General features: G+C 43.1%; 1 protein-coding gene across 1 annotated transcript in view; it reads left to right on the top strand.

Annotated features, from left to right (window-relative positions):
* Window positions 1–22138, top strand: part of NPTX2 (neuronal pentraxin 2) — a 28515-nt gene extending 6377 nt beyond the window's left edge. The window contains exons 3-5 of the mRNA XM_044282162.1: window positions 6544–6788; window positions 14918–15097; window positions 17488–22138. Of these exons, the coding sequence (XP_044138097.1) occupies window positions 6544–6788; window positions 14918–15097; window positions 17488–17715 (653 nt within the window). The 3' untranslated portion in view covers window positions 17716–22138. The remainder of the gene's footprint in view (window positions 1–6543; window positions 6789–14917; window positions 15098–17487) is intronic.
* Window positions 22139–22840: the final 702 nt, after the last annotated feature.

A 22840-nucleotide genomic window follows, 5' to 3' on the forward strand; every position in this document is an offset into this window, starting at 1 on the left:
GTTTCTATTTTCCGGTATTAAGATCCGCCATAGTATCTCAATACCGGAGAAAACAGCTTCCGTTTTGTCCCCATTCATTGTCAATGGGGACAAAACGTAACTGAACGGAATGCTCCAAAATGCATTCCGTTCCGTTGGGTTGCGTTTCCAGACCAGAGAGAAAACCGCAGCATGTTGTAGTTTTCTTTCCGTCATGGGATGCGGAGCAAGATGGATCCGTCATGACTCACAATGCAAGTCAATGGGGACGGATCCGTTTAACTCTGACACAATAGAAAATGGATTCGTCTCCCATTGACTTTCAGTGGAGTTCATGACGGATCCGTCTTGGCTATGTTAAAAATAATACAACCGGATCCATTCATAATGGATGCGGATGGTTGTATTATCAGTAACGGAAACGTTTTTGCTGAAACCCGCCAGAAAGTAGTACTAGTGTGAAAGTAGCTGTCTTACATTTAGACCTTTTTCTATGCCTGAAACAAGCGTAGAAAATGATGAATGAGATTGGTCCGCCCTCTTCCCCGCCCTCTTCCCCGCCCACAATTGTAGACTTGGTGTGACCCGGGAGAAGTCGCCATCATCTGCGCCTGAAATACCTCTAATATAGGCGTATTTCACTATAATAAATGACCCCCTTAGTCTAGGGATGAAAGAATGAGAAGACATGACTCTTGGGGGTATTTGAGTCTTCCTCTTCCCCCTCCAAACTGCAAACCACTCCTTTCTTTGTCTAGAAGATACACGACACCCGCTCTGTATCCATCTAACCTTTATACTAAATATTGCAACCTAGGTATAGCCAAGATTTAATTATGTTTAAAGGGGTTGTCTGGGTTCAGAGCTGAACACGGACATACCCATATTTTCACCCAGGCAGCCCCCCTGAGGCTAGCATCGGAACATCTCATGCTCCTATGCGCTCCCTTTGCCCTGCACTAGATCGCGCAGGGCAAGGGCTCTTTTGTTTACAATAACACACTGCCGGCGGAGGCTTCCGCCCGGCAGTGTGTTCGGTGACGTCACCGGCTCTGATGGGCGTGCTTTAGCGCTGCCCTAGCTGTTTTACTGGGTACGGCAGAGCTAAAGCCCACCCATCAGTGCCAGTGACGTCTCCGGGCTTCCTGGCAGCCCCATAGAGAGTCCGGTTCATCACCGGAACTCCTGAAAATGCCTTTGCCCTGCACGATTTAGCGCAGGGCAAAGGAGAACATCGGAGAATGAACTGCTCCGATGCTCAAGTCAGGGGGGCTGCCTGGGTGAAAATGTAGGTATGTCCAGGTTCAGCTCTGAACACGGACAACCCCTTTAAATACTACAACCATATTACCTCTTAAAAGGGGTTATCCCATGACTAATGTAAAAAATGATAATCAGACATCATACAGCGCATGACAACCTCTTTCTAACAAAGCTAGAACCAGCCCTGCACCTCACATGGATCCAGAGATCTCCACATTCATTGCTCTGCTAGATGTATACAAAGCTGGCAGCTCAGGGGAGTGTCTTTTCTGCTGCAGCTCAGGGGAGTGTCTTTTCTGCTGCAGCTCAGGGGGCGTGTCTTTTCTGCTGCAGCTCAGGGGGCGTGTCTTTTCTGCTGCAGCTAAGGGGGCGTGTCCGTGCTCTCTCTATCACAACTCAGGAAGCAGTTGAAAGACGAAACTAAGCATGTGCGGCCATCTCAGTGAGCAGGACAAAGAAATAAGAAAAGGAACAAACAGCAGGTGGCGCTGTACAGATAGATTTTATTGAATAGCTCACTGGCTATGATAAATGTTTAATTACATGCAATTACAAAAATATTTATATCAAGGTGCTGGTTTGAAAACTGTAGATAATTTTTTGTGGGGCAACCCCTTTAAGGGGCATATTCCAGACTCAGCCAATAAAGGTCCCCATATAATGAAAAATTATTCAATTTTCTACTTTCTGCATCAAGTTCAAGATCTCTGTTTGCTGTCATTCAATAGGGTCCCGCATTCTTTCCTTCCATTAGATGAACCTATATTGGTCTGATGATCACCATACTGTAATAAGATGTGAACTTGTACATCCCATCACCGGGGTAGCACATACGTAGATCTGGCAGTACTAAGTCGTGACATATCACAATACTAGTATAGTATATAAAACAAATAGGAGTAACATAGTGCCATACAGAGTACTATTAATACTCCAGCATGCAAACCTGCAGTTTACCATATGCTATGAGTACTGGAACTTCTGCAGGCAAGCATTATATCATATACTACCACTACTCCAGTAAAACGGCTGACATTGTATTATTTGGTACTCCCACGGTATTGGGAGAGCAAGCAATGTATTGTAAATTACCGTACTACTGCGGCGTATAGCAGAATGAATGATATCTACTGATCAGTGCAATACATCTACAGATCACAGTAATGTATCCAGTAGACTGCAGACGTGTCCGCTGTTTGCTACAATATTGCAGAAATGGACCGACCGTGTTGCCTATAGCAACCATCTCATTGTTGAGCGCTGTTACGTTGCTATGGGCAACATAGATTGTATGGCAAAGCATCCAGGTTGCTGTGATTGCTATCTGAAGGCTAAACACATTGTAAAGTGCATTAATAAGGGATTATGTTACGGGAAGGTAGACCAATTAGATTTTCCATTTTAAAAACAACTTACTTTGGATTTACAGGATCATTTTGGAACATTTAATCCCCGTATAACACATAAAAGAGTTTAGAAATGTGAGATGTCAGGAAGCAGAAGGTAAATGTTTCCATCTATATGATTGTGGGACGGATAAGACGAGTATTTAAAGGGAATCTGTCACCACTTATTATCCTGCCTATCAATGCAAATGACTTATTAGAGAATCCAGTGCACCTTACACCATCTCGATCGGTGGACCCTCTGCAGAGCTAGTCACGTTTTTATTTATTTATTTTCTTAAAGGATAACTGTCATATTTTCATAAAAAATCAATTTAAGCATATTTACTGCTGCAGCAGCATTATGCATAAAGCAATCTTTAGTTTCTTCACTTACCACTGTTTTCCTTGAGTTTTCCCCTTAATTACGGCTGTTTTGAAATCCTACATTATGAGGATCTTCTCAAGATGGCTCCTCTGCCAGTTCTCTGAGGCCAAAACTGCTTTCCCTTAGGTCACATACACACTTGCTGTAGTCAGCAGCTCCCTGCCAGCCAATCGGATTGGATTACTGAGAGACACGCCTCCTCACTCTGAAGCCTAATGCAGGCATGCAGTGTGAAGGACCGCCCCTCTGTTCCTGTCTTCTTAGCCAGAGACAGATGAGCCATAGCAACGGTCTTTTAAGGGAGCAGAGGAAAGGGACAGAGGACATTAATAAAAGCTGTTATTATAAGGTAATGACAGATCTTTTGGCAATCGTTGACAGAATAACTCAGGTATACATGCCTACTGTAGCTCTAATAAACTAGCAAATAAAATAAAAAGATGACAATTATCCATTAACTTTTAAGGGAACCTGTCACCTCCAAAATGCATTTTAAACCAACATCATTACCTTACAGTAGCCCCAGTGTGTTCCTAATCATGTTTTTCATTCCTCCACTGGTTGTTGTATACTTTATAAAAATGCTGTTTTAATCTGTGTTTTCGCTATCCTCAGAGTCAGCTTGAAGTCAAGGGGGCAGCGGCCTCCTTGCTTCAAGTCAAGCTAAGCCCGCCCCTTACCCGCCCTCCCTTCACTGTGATTGACATCCTGCTGTGAGGCTGGGATTGTGCAAGTCTCGGGCATGCGCGGTGCGCTCCGTTGTCACTGCGCGATCCCGTCTCCGGTTCCCGCACTCAGCCGGCCGCTTTCGTCTCTCTCTGCACATGCGCCAGGGCGCACGCACACGATGGGAAATCGGACGGCTGAGTGCGGTAGCCAGAGCCGGGATCGCGCAGGGACAAGGAGCTCACCGCGCATGCGCGAGACTTGCACGATCCCAGCCTCACAGCAGGATGTTAAGGGGAAATGTGTGTCCTGCAATGCACGAACACCAGTCCTGTGGGGCAGCCGCAGCAGGATCGCGGACCCATTCACTTTAATGGGCCCGCGATCCGGCCGTTCTGCAAAAAATTTAGGACATGTTCTATCTTTTTGCGGAACGGAAGTACGGGACGAAACCCCACGGAAGCACTCCATAGGGTTCTGTCCCGTGCTTCCGTTCCGCACCATTCCACATCTCCGGATTTGCGGACCCATTGAAGTGAATGGGTCCGCATCCGTGATGTGGAATGCACACGGAACACGTGCAGTGCAGGCCTACAGCTTCCTGGGCCGAAAGACTCTGTACTGCGAATACAGTGCCAAGGACAGTACAACACATCAGCGTGGGAGATCATACTTACATCAGCAGGAAAGGGGGATCCCTGGCACAAGACAATGCCCTCTTCTCTGTGATGCCAACATTCGCTTCTTCCAGGTGCTTAGCAACATCTTTGGCGCATGCACAGTACAGGTATTTGCGGCCCGGCAAGATTCTAGCCTATACTGCACATGAACTGATCACAGAGGCGAACGTGTGAGACTTCAGGGCCAAGTGGGATTATGTCAACACTGCCTGGCGCTGTCACTCAAAGTGGGTGGGGGAGGGGAGCAGGGAGAAAGAGTGGCGCTTTGGGTGCAACAAAGTGCAATGGTGAGCCTATGTGCACAAAATAAAAACGTGCACAGCTCTGCAAGAACTCATGCAAATAAAAGACCAGGAAAAGTGCGTAGTCATAGACATATGCAGTGTCAGACTGGGGTACCTAGGGACCACCAGTAAAATTTATTTTGGGGGCCCACCGTACGGATACATTCAAATATAATAAATAATCTAACATTTTTGTTATATGAACATAAGCTGGTTGAGGTGCTGTACATTGAATATATGTATGTAGTGCAGTAAATCTAATGTGTTATGTGCCACTTGTGCAGGGGGTGGGAGACTAGGGGCCCACCTTGCTCAGGGGCCCACCGGGGGATTCCCCTGTACCCCTGTGGGCCAGTCCGAGCCTGGACATATGCCCTCATTAGGGTTTTACGAGATGTAAGTACCCACAGGCCTTGCTCTACCTGGGCACACCTTTAGTAGGATTTCTCTCTTGGATCATATATCCTTTGTTGCTTCTAGAAGAGAATAACACCGTCCTATGCTGCCATACGGAGCACCATACAGTATCTGACGGGGTGTTTATGATCAGATGGGAATCTGATCATGATCACGGGGAGTCTCTAATGCTGCGTGAACAAGGCAGATACTCTAACTGCAGCAGGTTGTCGTTCTCAGGAACAAAGGATCGTGCGTGTTGAAATCCAACATGGCTGATCCCTTTCCCTCAATATCGAGAGAGAGAGTAATGGGTACCCATACACGTAGAGATCATTGGCCTCACTCACTGGGTTTGGCTGACTATGCGTCTGACCATCTTATGTTGTACACCACTAAAACTTTATGGGGCCGTACTATGCTTCCATATGCCTCCAATTTCATACAGAAGCATATCGTTTTTTCTATTGGAACCACAAAATGTGCCACGTTCCATCACATGTGTATGTGGATTTTCTAATTTAGAAGCAATGCCACTGAATACTATATTGTTATACTGTATGGAAGCACCACATGGCGGGACACAAAGTGCCCAAAGCTCCTTAGCGTACAAGTGTGACTCCCAGGGGTGGACTGGAAACTTAAAAGTGGCCCTGGGGAAAAAAAGTAAACGTGGACTTATGTTGCAGGTAGGTCCAAATTAACGTAAGACGGGGCAAAATAATTAGACAGGGAGAACAGAAGTAGGCACGGCCAGTAATACCATAATGCAGAGCAATATACCGCAGAAAATATCACAGTAGTGCAGCACAAAATACACAAAGTACCACAGTAGTGCAGCACAAAATACTGCCACCTGTGCCACAGTATTCAGCTGGACCCGAGGACGTCAATACAGTTGAATTCAGGAGGGGAGGTGCTTATGGGGAGAAACAGATCACTATGTACCCGGCTGGAGGCAGGGCGGAGGGCTTGGGATGCCCTCCTAGGCATCGGCCAACCGGGAAATTTCCCTGTAGGGTCTATGGCCAATCAACCTCTGATGACTCCTGGTATGAATAATATAGCCTAGAGCAGTGGTGGCGAACCTTTCACAGACCGAGTGCCCAAAACTGCAACCCAAAACCCACTTATTTATTGCAAAGTGCCAACACGGCAAGTTGACCTGAATACTACAGTCCGATATAGTATAGCTTCCAATGTACTTTATCGTTTAACTATAATAGCCTGCCTACATTCAGTGTGCTGCCTGCGCTGTTCATAGTGCGCCTGCGCTGATGAATGACTAGGAAAGGTCTAAGGCATATTGGTACGCCATAGACTTTTTCCTGGGTGCGGGTGCCCACAGAGAGTAACTCCTCTGGCACCCTTGCCATAGGTTCGCCACCACTGGCCTAGGGGATGAAGCAATGATTTTATTTCTATATTTTGTCGGTTTCGATTGAAATGTCATTGTATTTATTTACTGACTGTGAACTGGTTACCGTTGTATATTCTGACAGGGAGCAGCGCATTCAAATCACCAGATGACTTCAAGGTTTCCCTCCCGCTTCGTACTAATTATCTGTACGGGAAGATAAAAAAGACTTTGCCTGAGCTATTTGCTTTCACGATCTGCATGTGGCTGAAGTCCAGTGCATCACCGGGCATCGGGACCCCATTCTCCTATGCTGTACAAGGCCAAGCCAATGAGATAGTCCTGATTGAGTGGGGGAATCATCCTATTGAACTACTGATTAATGACAAGGTACGTGCAGAAGAATTCCCCCTCTTGCTTGTGCAGAATATATTACAGCTTGTAATGTTTCCTTTATCATATTCAATGGGGCTCACCAGTGTAGGAAAATAAGAGGGGCTCTCGATGAATAGGGCAAGACGTTTTTCCTAGCAATCTACTATCAGTAGGATAATCCATCAGGTGGGTTTAAAGAATGAAGGAACTGCAATGCTACGTGAAAGGGGCTGTCCCATGAAAAATATTCAACTGTTTTCAAATCAGCGCCTGGATCTGAGTACTTTTGTAATTGCATAGCCACTGAGTTATTTAATGAATTATATCTGTATGGCACCACCCGCTGTTTGTTATTTTTGCAATTTCTGTGTCCACCTTACTGAGGTGGACGCACGTGCTCAGTTCCATCCTTCAATTGCCACCAGCTGCATCAGATAGGACATGCCCCCTGATCTGCATCAGATAGGACACGCCCGCTGAGCTGCATCAGATAGGACACGCCCCCTGAGCTGCATCAGATAGAACACACCCCTGAGCTGCATCAGATAGGACACGCCCCCTGAGCCGGCAGCTTGAAATAAATCTAGCAGAGCAATGGGAGAAATTAATGGGGAGATCTCTGGATCCATGTGAGGTTCAGGACTGGTTCTTGCTTTGTTAGAAAGAGATCGTCATGTGATACATGGTGGCTGATTAGAATTTTTTAATAATGGGATAACCCCTTTAAGCACAGTATTGGTTTTAGAGTAGAATATGGCACCTTACAGAGACCCCATATGGTGGCAGCTAGGGATGGGCAAAGCGGGCTTCGGATTTGGGTTTAATGCTGTACAGAGATCTGCATTAAAATGTATGGCCTCTGACGAGGCGAAGTCAGTTATTACCGAAGTCTTGTGAGACTTTTTGTGAATAACTTATGTATTTGATTTTTAAACTGAAAAACCATTTTAAAACTTGGATCTGAACTTCGCTTCAGTTCCGACTGGTACCTCGAATCCGAAGCCGAGTTCAGATCCAAGTTTTAAAATTTTTTTTTTTTCAGTTTAAAAATCAAATAGTGAAGTTATTAAGGAATAACTGACTTTGCTACGTCGGAGGCCATACATTTTAATGTTGTATGGAGACTGATCTCCATAGCGTTTAACCAAACTTTTGAGCGAAGCGACTTCGGATCTAGGATCCGAAGCCCACTTCGCTCATCCCTAGTGACAGCCTGAGAGCCTACGGGTCTGTAATACGGACCGACAGAGATTCTGTGCTGATCCATGCACGTGGCTTTGCTATGTCTACGAGTCCTTATGCTATATCCACGCGTAGCAGAAATGCTGTTGATTCTCTGGATTTGCAGGAATAAAATCCACATAGAAACACATTTGCAGGAACGTCGATAATAACTATAAAAAATTTCAGCCAAATGCCATGGAAAAAAATTCTGCACAAAAACTGACCTACTAGACTTTAGATCTGAGGTCCAGTCAGTTCTTTCTTTGGATTTCACCCCTTACAATGCGCGTGTATTTTGCCATGGATTTAATACAAAATTGGCATCAAAATCTGTAATTTTGTGTATACCCGTACATACTGGTGCCATCAAAATCATAGCATGGGACATCAAAAGTTAATCCCCAGCATATCTGTCCTCTATGGGAGCAGCACTTCTGCTCCCATAGCTCTCCACGGTAGATCTTCACCGACACAAACTTCAAAGATGTCAGCGCTGCTTTATGTTTCAGCTTTTGCATCCATAAAGAGTCCCAGAAATGCCATAGCTGGGACAATTGTAATATATATTGCGGGGTAGCATTTTACAGGTTAGGTTTATAGGCCGTGCGGTGTGTTAGATTTGTTTGCATAGTCCATATAATGAGCGCTATAATTTACATGCAGTGTAAGGCTTTCTGCAAAGCTTATCGAGCCGGTAAACATATAGTCCCATGGCGTATAGTAGTAATGTTGCTAGGAGACCCGTTGTACCATTCAGATGGTCTGGTTTTTCACAGCTTGTCAGAAATGCGTACAGATCTCACAAGCTGCTGTAATTTTGTGCCTCTCAAATGTATTCCCGTTGCTGCCAGCATTTGTAAAGCGAGGAATCCACAGTCCAATAACAAAGGTGTGATGCTCCAATTCTGTGGGGAAATATGAAGGTGCAGGTGAAGGTTACACATCCGAGCACAAGTTGGGTGATGGCGATTAATTAAAAGCTGCATGCAACTTTATAACCATTGGTATTGTTTCTATGTATCTAAAATTTAAAAAAATCAGGTAACTTTGCAGATATAAAATATCCTATACTGTTTTGGGTATGCAGCTTCTATGTTGACTTATTGATTTTTTTTCGCCCTATAAGACGCACCTAAGTTTTAGAGGAGGAAAATAAGAAAAAAATATTTTTCCTCAGAGCTCAGCTCAGACCCCCAATGTTAATCAGAACTCAGAACAGACCGCCAATGTTAATAAGACCCCCAATCAGACCTCAGATTAGACCCCCCAATGTTAATAAGGCCCCATATTCAAACCTCCATGTTAATAAGCCTCCATATTAATCAGACCTCAGATCAAACCTCCATGTTAATGACCCCCATAATTATCAGACATCAGTTCAAACCTCCATGTTAATGACCCCCATATTAATCAGACCTCAGATCAAACCTCCATGTTAATGACCCCCATAATAATCAGACCTCAGATCAGACCTTCATGTTAATGACCCCCATAATTATCAGACCTCAGATCAAACCTCCATGTTAATGACCCCCATATTAATCAGACCTCAGATCAAACCTCCATGTTAATGACTGCAAAGAAAAAGGGGGTCAGTCAGCACATCCCGGTGCGCAGGGGCACGTTGCTATGGCTGAGAACAACACTGTAAAACAAAACATGCAATGCAACAGCCCTCTGCAAACCAAATAAAGTACAAAAATGCATAATAATTGCTAGTGCTATACTTCTAAATTAGAGATGCTTGGCAAATCATTTTGTACAAAATTATTTGAGCCCGTCTGCCGCACGTCAAGGCGATCTCTGTTAGACGGGTTCCTAACACTAAATTCTACCGGTTATGTGCCATGACCGCTACCATACAATTCAGGGAGTGTAGGTTCCACATGCATGCTGGGCCTGCTTTAATTTCTGTCATCTTTGGTGCCAAAATGGCCTCCATTATATCCAAGGAATGCAGGTGCCAACATGCATGCCGGGCCCACTCCACACCACTCGTGGTGCCAAATGGCCACCAAAGACTGCAATGAGAGTCCACAAACTATCTCTCTCCTGGTGCCAAATGGCTTCCAGTGAGTGAGGGAGAGCAGGCCCCCTTTTTCTTTGCTGTTTGAGGTGTGGCTGACACCTTAGTCGTGCAGTCCTGACCAGCCCGTCTGCCCCATAGGCTGATTTTAATTAGTGTGAGCATATAGCTCACACTATAAGACCTCCATGTTAATGACCCTCATAGTGATCAGTCCTCAGATCAGAAAAATAAATAAAGCAACTCACCTCTCCTGCTCCGGACGCCGCTATCACTCCTGAGATCCATCTCCTGCTTTTCCTTATCTTCCTGCGTGTTGTGCTGTGACCTGATGCTCATAGAGCGTCGACATCCTCACGCTGTGTGCACTCACAAGCACAGCAAGTGGCCGAGGAAAACCAGGAACAGGTGAGTACAGAGCCAGGGGAGCGCAACATTCACCGCTTCCTGGTCCTCCTGTACTAATGAGCGCTTCCATAATGGGGGTAAAAAAAAGTGCGTCTTATAGGGCAAAATATATATGTGTTTCCATGGATTCAATGCCCACACTCTATTCCCTAGAGCTTACTCTAACAGCCTCTAACAGGGGTAAAGGGAATCTGTCACCCCGATTTTGGACAGTTATCTACAGTAATATATGTGTAATACTGCAGATAAGGGGTCCAGATCACTATTGTTCATTTTCCTATTGCCCCCTCCTTTCACCCAGTTCCCCCACTGTCAGCATTCAAAACTGCATAGTCGGAACTGCTGTGCTAACATAATGGAAAGGGATTCCTGTGTGTATGCCAAGCAGTCCTGACAATGTATTTCAATGGAACTCTGACTGGGGGGAACAGGGGGCAGTAGGAAAATAAAAAAAATAGGGATCTGAACTCCTTATCTGCAGTACTACTCATGTACTACTGTAGATAATAGTCCAAAATCAGGGTGACAGATTCCCTGTCAATCTGTTTAGTGACAGCCCTAAGGATCAATACCAGGAAAATGACTTGGAGGCAGAAAAGTCCACTTACATTTTTTGCCCAGTTGTATAAGTATTGCGCTCTCCTATGTGGGTCTCTTATTCTGTTTCCTATGTTAAGGTATGCTGATGAACTGGCTTATGAGGATCTGCTGCCACATGTGCATTCACATTGAGCAAATACCCACTCCATCAATGGTTAACTGTTGTATCTGCTCAATGACTTGTAAGGGTTGGGGATAGAAGAAGTTGGAAGTGCAAGTATGTAGGGTTTCATTGACTAGGAGGTTGAGATATTTATCCCATGAAAGCTTCTTCTGTAAGAAATCAGTAGAAGGCCTCATGCACACAAACGTATTTTCATTCAGTGACCGTTCCGTATTTTTTTTGTGGACCGTATACAGAACCATTCATTTCAATGGGTCCGCAAAAAAAACCAGAAGGTAGTCCGTGCGCATTCCGTTTCTGTATGTCCGTATTTCCATTCTGCAAAAAAATAGAACATGTCCTATTATTGTTCGCATTACGGACAAGGATAGTACTGTTCTATTAGGGGCCAGCTGTTCCGTTCTGCAAAATACGGAATGCACACTGATGTCATCCGTATTTTTATGGGATTCGTTTTTTGACATAGGGTCATGTGCATGAGGCCGTAAGGGAATTCCAACATTAACCCTTTAGCAGTGACCCACAAATTCACTACTAAAGGGTTAATGTTATGTTTCACTACTGTTAAAATGTTTACTGTGATGCTATGATGTATGCACTTTGTATTCCAAAAGCTGTGTATGGGTAGGAAATAGTTAACTGGCTAGAGGAAGTGGTTAGCAAGCAAATCAAGAGGAAAGATGTGCATTCTGCTGCTGGTGTGTAAGTCAGACAAGCTAATGCTGCAGAAAAGAACTGTTCTTCAGGGAGACACCATCCCTGTGTGAGTGAAAGCTGCCAGACAACGTCAGTAAAGCTAATGCTCGCATTTGGCTTTGGACTTTACTGCACACGGTTAGGGTTAATGGCTTCAGGCACCTGCCACACTGCTGAGACAGACCAGCCATCTGATCTAGGACTGCACCCCATAGTTGGGCAGTGATTGCTCGCCTTTGGTCATTTGGGAAGACTGCATGTACCTATAGAAAGAGACTCAGGAAGCACTACCACCTAACCGTTCCTATACACAGCCTATGGCTAGGATATATTATCATGGAGAGAAAAACAGAACTGGATTGCACATCCACAGTGCTATGCTTTGATCTGAACTCGCTTTAAAGTGTACAGCCCCCCCATACTGCATGCTGTACCAGAGGCATTAGTGTACCTTTTGATCAAAAGGCATAAGCCCACTCACCACGCCAAGGTCGCCTCTTTGAGAGGGACCTACTCTGACAAAAAGGTGCAGCACAATGCGGTGACGAAGCGGCACTGCCCTAGTAGGTGGCGGGACCAAGGAGTCAAACGGCAACCCTGCTGTCCGACAATGCCACCCATGGCACTGGGTCCCACCAACCCACCAGAACAGCGCCACAAAAACAAAGGCCACCACGCAGTACTGCACCATGTGAACAGTTGTCTAACACAACATGTCCACTACTATCAGGAGCTGCAGGTCAATGACCACTTTATGCGAACTACTGTGATTAAAACCACCTGTGCCGAATGGGAGGAGTGCTGATACCACTTTAATATAGCGCTGAGAAGTGAATTAGATCAAAACATAGCATTGTGGATGTGCGATCCAGTTCTGTTTTTCCCCCCCAGATAATTATGGCTAGGATATGCCACCATTGTCAGATAGGTGTGGGTCCCAACTCTGGAACTCACACCTACAAAAGATGAATGAGAGCACGCCATGCAGGCGCAGCCGTCCTTCATTCATTTTTGTGAGTTCTGAAAATATAATATAACAAAAACAAAGACAGGTGCACTCTGCGGTCTTACTAAGCCCTCAAACTGGTGTTAAAATTGAGAGATTAGCAAACATGTCCTACTAGGAGGACATGTCTGAGCCCGAGCACTCAGGACATATTGGCTTATCTCTCAATTTTAACACCAGTTTAGGGCTTCGTAAGACCGCAGAGTGCACCTGTCTTTGTTCTTGTTATATTATATATACTGTTTATCACATCCACACATTTGCTATCCTGTGTAGGATGTCCATTGTGGTACTTATGGTCCGCTGCAGGCATCCTCCTTTGTATGCATTTTTGCTGGGGATTGCCATTAGCAGCGGACCACAAGTGCAGGATCTGACCCCCCAGTATAGATGCACCACTGCATATAGGGTTGAGCACTTCCTGCTTTTTAAAACCACGCCAATTTGAGTTCTAAAAATAGTGTTTTGAATAAAGAGTTCTGAATATAGTGAGTGTGCTCGGCTATTTCCGACAGTCCCATAAGAATGAATGGAGCAATGGCTGCGCTTGCGCAGTGATATCTCCATTCATTTTTATAGGTCTTCCGAAAATAGCCGAGCATGACTATTTTCTGAACTCCCACAGAAGGAAATAGGGAGCATGCCGCACATGCTCAGTGTGGGGGCCCTGTTTTAGGGATAATTGGGGGTCCCAGAAGTGGGACCTGTACCTATCTGACATTGGTGGCATATCCTAGCGATATGCCCCAAAATGTATAAGGTAACACAACCCCTTTAAGCAGGATTAACTCCCTCTACATCACTTCCATAGGCACTGGGATGATGGCCAACGTCACACATCACTCAGGTCGTCTTTACAAATAAAATGGACGCTTACATCATTTTTAAAAATAGAAACTAATGGAAAACATTTTTAGAATTCTTGTTTCTTTTTTAAAATGTTCTCAATACTCTGCCATTGAAAATGAAATCAAATATCGTCCTTCTGTAGAAGTAATGTCAGAAAGCTAAAAGGGCTCGATGGGAGAGCGGAATCATCTCAATTTACAGTCTAATTAAAGGGGTTGTTCGAGTTCAGAGCTGAACCTGGACACATCCCCTTCTACACCCGGACAGCCCCTCTGAGATGAGCATCGGAGCATTTCTTGTACAGCGAAGGGCAAGGGCTTTTTGATTACAAACTCACACTGCTAGGCGGAGGCTTTCACCTAGCAGTGTTCCCGGTGATGTCACCGGCACTAATGGGTGGGCTTTAGCATAGCCCTAGCTTGCTTTACAGCCTAGCAGAGACCCAGTACGCCACCGAATCCCTGCGCTGAATTAGAGAGCATCGTAGCATCAGTGCACCGCACAACCCAAATGTCAGTACACCCGCATGCACTACTGGGACAAGTGTATTATAGCAACATACATTTTAGTGGCGGCGCCGCCGCCATTGGTGCTGCCATATTATGCCTGTATATTAACCTCCCATGTTTTACCTAGCATGGAACATTGAATTAAAAAAGACTGCTAAGTTTCATCACTGGTGAGCACCATAGAGTTATACTCACTGTGATCACTTTGCAGTGAGTAGGTGGAGGATTTGGACGACTGACAGAATGACAGCTCTTGATAGACTTAGAAAAACATGAGAACAGAGGAACAGTGCAATGGTTAGCGAAGTGTGAGAAGTCCTGACCAACCACACACTACTGGGATAGCACAGGGAGGTGCTGTAATGGAGTCATCACCCCTCGCTCCTCCTTGGTCCGACTGATGGTCCGACAAAGAGTGTTTAGTAAGACTCTCTGCCAAGTCAAACAGCTTTGTATGCTGCTCGAGCAATGAAGTATTCTGGGGAACTGCGCCCATTATGCCACGGCATTAGTCATTATCCCAGTGTAGCATTATTGAGTTGTAGCTATTGTGTGTTTGAATAGCAAGAGAGACACTTATAAATGATTCATCATCCTCGGAAAAGTCAATAATATTACACTGCACAACCCTTTCCCATTTCATATTGCATTCTTATTATCAGCAAACGTCCTGACGCCTGACTTTCTTTTTTCCCCCGACAGGTGGCCCAGCTCCCCTTTTCCATTGGTGATGGAAAATGGCACCATGTTTGCATCACATGGACGACCAGGGATGGAATGTGGGAAGCGTATCTGGATGGCATCAAACTGGGCTCAGGGGAAAACCTGGCCCCCTGGCACCCAATTAAACCAAATGGAATTCTTATTCTGGGCCAGGAGCAGGTGAGCACCGAGTGTAATTACACAACAGCTATCCTGAAAGGAACATCAGCTCAATAGTAGCCACTTCCATTGCCTTCCCCACAGCACCCAGGGGACCAATGTCCTTTTGTTGTTCCATATAAATAGCCGGTCTGAAAATTGTTCTGTTTTGAAGGATGGAGATGATAAAAACTACTGTTCCAGTGGCACGTTTTCTGTATGTGCAATAGTGGGGGATTTTTTTTTTCAGCGTTCTGTCTTTATTTTTGATGGACTTTATATTTTGATAAACATTCTGATAAAAAATGTATTTTATTGCTAATTTACATTCTATTTTGATACAAATTGTATTAATAAATACATATATATTTCCTTATTAAAACCAGATACTTATACATATTTATTTCCAATCTGTTTTCATTTTCTGATGGGAGATTTTTTTATATTCTATTTTCTGTACATGATTATGAGAACAGCCATCATTCCTGAGTTTTTTTTAAGTTTTTTTTTAGCATCATTGGTTTACAGTAGCCATATGGACCTGTCGTCTGTAGATGACTTTTGTGGTAGAGTGCTTTGGAAATGCTTTGTGACCTTGTGACCTGTACAGAGGTCATTGTGAATTGTGGATCTATGTTATCTGTATATATAGATGATGCCTGCCATTGTAATCCTGCCTCTGAGGATAATGAGATGACTGCTGAGAAGTGATTTTATTTTTTTTTTTACAAATCAGGAAGTGCCAGTCTATTATAAGGCTTAGTGAGCAGAGTGAAAACTGCAGGATTTCAGGATTTTTTTTTAGACTAGACACTGTAGAGATGATAGAGATGATACATATGGTATATCTTCACATAGATTTGTTAAGCATCACCTGTTGTATGGCTTACTTTGCTCCAGAATTGTGTTTCTCTCTCAGTATGTCCACCTATTGTGTCCAGTGCTAATGGTTGCCCATGCTCAGTAGCTCAGCCCCATACCCTAATCCTGCCTCTGAGGATAATAAGATGACTGCTGAGAAGTGATTTTTTTTTTTATTTTTTTACAAATCAGGAAGTGCCAGTCTATTATAAGACTTAGTGGGCAGAGTGAAAACTGCAGGATTTCAGGATTTTTTTTTAGACTAGACAGTGTAGAGATGATACATATTGTATATCTTCACATAGATTTGTTAAGCATCACCTGTTGTATGGCTTACTTTGCTCCAAAATTGTGTTTCTCTCTCAGTATGTCCACCTATTGTGTCCAGTGCTAATGGTTGCACATGCTCAGTAGCTCAGCCCCATAGCCTAATCCTCTTGTATACAGGCAGAAGAGGAATTACTGCTATTGTGTAGGCAGCCAATAAGAATCAGTGCACTAGAAGGACTGAACACAATAGGCAGGTCTTAGAATAGGCCATTAAAATGAAATCGATGGTGGCCCAACTCTTGGCAACCCTGCCGATCAGTTGGAGGGATGAGCACTGCAGCCTCTCCAATATTTTCCTTGGTCCGCTGACCAGCACACTATCTAGTTTGTAGTGGCAATGCAGGGTATTGTAACTTCATCTCATTCACTTAAAGGGGTTATCCCATGATTAATGTAAACAAGGGAAATCAGAAATGATATAGTACATATCAAGCAGGCAGCTCAAGGGAAATGTATTTTCTCAGGGGGCCTGTCTTTCTTCTTTAGCTCTCTTCCTATCACAGCTTAGGAGGCAGTTGAAGAATGAAACTGAGCATGTGCGTCCATCTCTGTAAGTAGGACTAAGAAAAAAACAAAACAGCAGGTGGCGCTGTACAAATACATTTTATTGAATATCTCAGGGGCTATACAATTTTTTTAATTTACATGCAATTACAAAAGTATTTAGATCCAGGTGCTGGTTTGAAAACTGTATAATATTTTTTGTGGGACAACCCCATTAAAGGTGTTCTTTGGTACTTGGTACTTATATTGATGACCTATCCTCAGTTCCGTCTATTTAATAAATTCGCGCTGCAGCAACCGGCTCATCCACTACTCTATGGATGGAGCTGTGTAGTTCTGACGCTGACTTCTGGCGCTACTGCAGAGCAGCTCATCGGCAAGGGTGTAGGTTGTTTGACCCTCCACTGATTCGGAGAATAAGCCATCAATATAAAAGTCCTGGAGAACCCCTTTAAAGTTATAGAATGAAGCTGCAATACCCTGAGTTACTACTGCTAAGTAGATGCCTACCGAAGTAAAGGCTGCAGTTGTATTCATGACTTTCTGGATGCAGAGACCTCCACCAGTCACTAAAATGAAGGTGTGGACGCACTCGGCTAACCATAGTGCCCCTTTCCACTAACAGATGGAGATCTCGCGCTAGGATGTCTATATGAAGATTCAGATATAGTCCTATAGGTATATTCATTGACATCTTCTTTGTTTCCCACCTGAAGGACACTGTTGGAGGAAGATTTGATGCCACTCAAGCTTTTGTCGGAGAACTGAGCCAGTTCAATATCTGGGACCGTGTCCTAAAATCAGAAGACATCGTCAATATAGCCAACTGTTCCACCAACATGCCAGGAAACATTATACCGTGGGCCGATAACAATGTTGATGTATTTGGGGGTGCGACAAAATTACCCCTGGAGCCATGCGAAGAACGTCTGATGGATTTATAGCCAAGACACAATTCCCTTAAGTGCTCTACTCTACGGAGACAATCTCGAATGAGGTTACTTGTCCTACAATGCACTTATTTGCTCAGATGATTTTTTTAATCCCTTGACCAAACTGTTGTATCTGATGTGAAATTTAGCTCACAGGTGCCACCATGGTGTCAGCTTTCCGTGCATAAATCCAGAGTATCACGTCGGCAGCACTTCTGTGGGGAAGTCACATTTTACTGCTTCCTTATCGTAGCCATAAATCTTCTCAGATGTAGCTTCCTCTCACTTCAAATACCTTAACTATAGACATATTTTCAATAGGGGTGCACCGAAAACAGATCTCTGGTTGAAGTGGTTTAACACTGATGACCAACGCTTAGGATGAGTCTGATGGGGGTCTGACTCCTGGTATTCTTGCTTATCAGATGCTTGATGGGGCTGCGGTGCCCGAGTGAGGGCTGTGGCCTCTTCATTGTTAACCAGCACAGTGCCACACATTATGTAGTGGCTTGTGTGTGGTACTGCAACGCCTTCCCATTTTAGGACACAAGCCACTACATAATATACGACACAACGGCAATCGGTCGTCAGACCCCCACCATTGAGATATTGATGGTCTATCCTAAGAGTAGGCCATCAAAATATAGTCCCAGAAGGGGGTTTTGTTATTACACCTTATGACTGAGACTATGAACAGTTGTAAGTGGAGGGATCACACATGGATGAATCTAGGCCATCTTTAATTTTTCTACGGGGAACCCTCCATAGTATATACCCCTCTTTGGATGGGGACCTTTGGCCAAGGTGTAGTTTGCAAATTGTCCAAATATTTGCAGAGATCAATCTTACTAGTGATGTGGACATAACTAGTTCTAAAAGGATAGATCTATGAAATGACAATAGCGTTAAAGAGGAGCTGTCCCCTCCCCTGACTTGTCTGTTTTAGTAACTTTTTGCTTCCCTCATGTATTCTTGGACTCTATGTTGTGCCATTCTTTTATTATTCCTGCTAGAAGTTATGAATGAATTAGCAGTTTGCTACGAAGGTCCGGATGGGTGTTATCAGTTGGGAGTGTGTCCCAGCGCAGTCTGATACTGTCCAATCAGTATTGCCAGTTTTCAGACTGTACACGGACACCCCCCAACTGGTAACAGCCATCTGGACCTCCATTGTAAATTGCTAGTAATTTGGCAGAAATAATAAAGGAATGGTACAACATAGAGTCATAAGAATAGATGCTCCAGAATTATTACATGGGGAATGCAAGTAGTTGATAAAACAGGCGAGACAGGAGAGCTGACGGGTCCTATTTAGCAGATATTTTATGCAAACTAGTTATGTCTCGAGCTTCAGTAAAATTGCAAAATGTAGCACTTGCAAAATGCAGTTGCTATACAGTTATTATAAGAAATAAATATTATAATAATGTGCAACAGTTTCAATACTGTAGAATGCCCAGTATATTGCGGCATCATATTTCTCTATTCTGCACAGTCTGCCTCTGGATATATTCACGATAGCGCTGTTTTAACCCCTGTATAAATCACCTTTATTGATCCTAGAATCAACCAGAACAAGACATTTTGATAACATATATATTACATATACATATATATTTATTCAACTTTAATTTTCTCCAAATGATGTAAATAAACTATTTGGAGATGGACGAAAGACAAATTTATACTAATTTATACTGACTATTTTTTTGCCAGAGCTGCTATGGAAATAATATGTATAAAATATTATTAATGCACAAATGTAATAAATTTTTATGTTATTATAATACAATATATATATAAAATCTAAATATAATTAAATAACATAAAGGTGAACGTAAAAGAAACCAATCAAATATTGGCTCACATTAGTCCAAGGCTGATCAGAGCCAATAAGCCAGTATCTGATTGGCTGCTCGTTAATAACATTACAGGCGTTGTCTGAGATTAGAAAAATGAGTTTCCCTTTGTCCCTCTGAAACAGCATCACTCTATAATTTAATTAATAGCCGTTAGCTTTGAAGGTCCAGATGGGTGTCACCAGTTGGGGTTGTGTCCCTGCACAGTCTAACATTATCCAATCAGGGCTCCAGTCTCAGATTGTGCAGGGACACTCGTAACACCCATTTGGACCTTCATTGTAAACTGCTAGTAATTCAGCAGGCGTGGATCCTATATTCTGATCTCATGCACGTCCTGTAATTGCTGCTTGTTTTTGCTAACGAGCAATAAATTGCATTATTTTAATTTGTAATGTTTTCCTATGACCAACTGTAATGTCACATCAATCAGACATGCCGTAAAACTAATGATGGGGTCAAACAGAAGGGTTTGATAATAATGGCGGTGCACCCAGCAGTAAGAAGGATGGAACCAACCATCCCTGGTTCACTCTCCAAGGGCTCCATAGCAGTTGTATGGTGCGTCAGTAGGGTATGTTTGCCCTTGACTTACACCAGGATGGAGAAGGAGGCACTTATGGATAGGATTATAATGGGCAGAGAGTGAGACCTTTATGGACACCTCTCCATTGAATTCAATGGGAGTCACATCAATCAACCAAGTTCACCCTCTCATATGTTTATGAGTTCACTGGAGACGTGTCCATCTATGGATTTCTCTATTAAATTGGTATCTCGAAACTGGTACTTTTTTGACAGTTTGGGGTTCCATCACTGTGACCCATATAACGTGTCTGAAAACATTAACGTCTCCTATAGGAAAAAACCCTTTAAGCCATTTAAGCCCATGTTGACTCTTTTTTAAACCTGGACTCTACCAATAGAAGTTCATTACCGTTTGGTGGCTATGGTTTATCACAAATGTTTGCACTATGTTAATTAGTCTGTTTTAAAGATACAGCCATATATCAAGCGCTACAGTCATTCGTAGTATTAGATTTGCAGTTGGCGGTCTACCGGCTCCTCTGTACTTGTAGCAATAGCTTTTGAATAGTTTCTATTAAATTTAAAAAAAGCAGAAATAACTTCAGCCAAAAGAACTTTATTCCAAGAAGTCTAAATCAAATTAAAAAGTAATACAGCTACAATAATATATCGTAGAAGACTTTTATCACATTTATTGCTCGCAGTATTCTGTCGGGGGATTCGTCACACTGACAGTTGTATTAAGCTGCGAATGGGCAATAGAATTACAATTAGCATTTGTGATGTTTCCAGTTTGATTTAAGGATCTGTTAATACATTACTCAAGTAGCAAAAAAAATATTCCTTGAATTCCACACGAAGTGACGTAGTGGTAAATGATCGTTCCATCTCATTATTCAACATAGTGTTTGTGTAACCGTCTATAGCTGGAAGGAAGGAGAAGTCTTGTCTCCATTAATCTGGTACTATAATGGTGTTGAATCAGTCAAAGACCAGACATGACTGGTGCACCTAACCTCAAGTCATGTAGTCATTCATTTGAAGACCCCAACCTGTATGTAACTCCGAGAAGTTTCAATCCCCCCTTAAAATCATTTGAGGCTCACCCTTCATAAGCACTCAGCATCATCCATTCACATTCTTTCAACCCTTGGAGGTGACCATGCTAGAAGTCGACTATCCTAGGGTGGGACCATCAATCCATATGAGATAGAAGTAGTTCTTTCCATAGTGATCTAATTTGCTCTACCTATTAAGGTGCAATTTATATGTTTGTGTGATTATAGGCTATGGTGATCATTGGTGAAGATGTTTTCTTTAAAGGGGTTGTCCACTAGTAAGCATAACTTTCTTACACTAGATCTATGACTTTGAATATTGACCTAGTTTATCAAACTTATTTTCACACATCCAATAAATAGGCCATTTATTTGAGTGATTCAGTGAAATCCCTCTCCCCTACCTACAGGGTATAGCGGATCACTGGGGAAGGGGGGTTCTAATGGGACAACCCGAGAACAGCTTATTTTTGGGGGGACTATTTTAGCAAAAAGATTTTGTAAAAAGAAGACAAGCCCTTTAAGTATATTTCTTAGGAAACATATTGATGGCGTTTCAATGACTAGCAGTGCTCACACAAGGTCAGTATTTAGCCCCCTTCTTCTAGGACCAGCAAAGAGCAAGGTTTTTGTGATTATTGGTTGTACATAAGGAAATGTAACTCTCATTAATATACATGGCATGCTTACACTTCCATAAAAGTAAATAGAGAGCCATGCATGCACAGCCACCTTTGCATTCAAAGCAGCCACGAGAAAGGGTCGGATTGGATCCATGTTCTAGAGATAGGTGCAGGTTCCAGAGGTGGGACCTGCATCTATCAGATATTTATAGCACATTCTGTGGATATGCCGTAAATGTCCAAAATAAGAAATACTCCCTTTAAATTCAAAATGGCAGCAATCAGACATGTATGCAAATGAGCAGGGAGTTAAAGGGGTTGTCTGCTTTAGAAAACCCCAGAACAAGAGATTAGCTCTTTGTAGTCACCCTCCACTCTGGACAAGGATCTTGAACGTAGGACCCTATTCTATTATCTTCTAATTCTCTGATGGAGTATGTGAATATGGACATACTCCATCAGAGAATTAGAAGATAATAGAATAGGGTCCTACGTTCAAGATCCTTGTCCAGAGTGGAGGGTGACTACAAAGAGCTAATCTCTTGTTCTGGGGGATGGATGCCATCACGGCAAATATTTTTTTATGAATGCATTTTACTAATATCAGTCTAAAAATCATATTTTCAATTTTTCTCTTTATTAAAAATCTTCAGTCGCTTTTGTGATACCAGGGTTAAAAAAATCAGTCTGTTTACAGAGTATCACTTCTCAGTCCCGTAAGCTGACGGCTCATTATAGCTAAACTGTTATCGAACTGGCTTAAATGAGTGTTTATGAGGTCAGAAGATCAGAGATAAGGCTTTACATTAGCCTGAGAAGTGATACTCTGCAAACAGACAGATTTTTTTTAACCCTTGTACCTCAAAAATGGTTGAACATTTTTAATAAAGACCAATAGAAGAAACGATTTTTAGCCTGGAATGAGTAAAATGCAATCCCCAAAAAATGCCTCAAAGCCTTTAATTTCCCATGTGGTTACCCTGCTGCCAGGTTTTCCCAAGGCTAACAGCTAAATGCTGAGGTTCCCAACAGGACTACACTTTGTGGTCAGCTTATTATCAAAGGACCC

This window comes from Bufo gargarizans, chromosome 2 (assembly GCF_014858855.1).
Source record: "Bufo gargarizans isolate SCDJY-AF-19 chromosome 2, ASM1485885v1, whole genome shotgun sequence".
Lineage (NCBI taxonomy): Eukaryota > Metazoa > Chordata > Amphibia > Anura > Bufonidae > Bufo > Bufo gargarizans.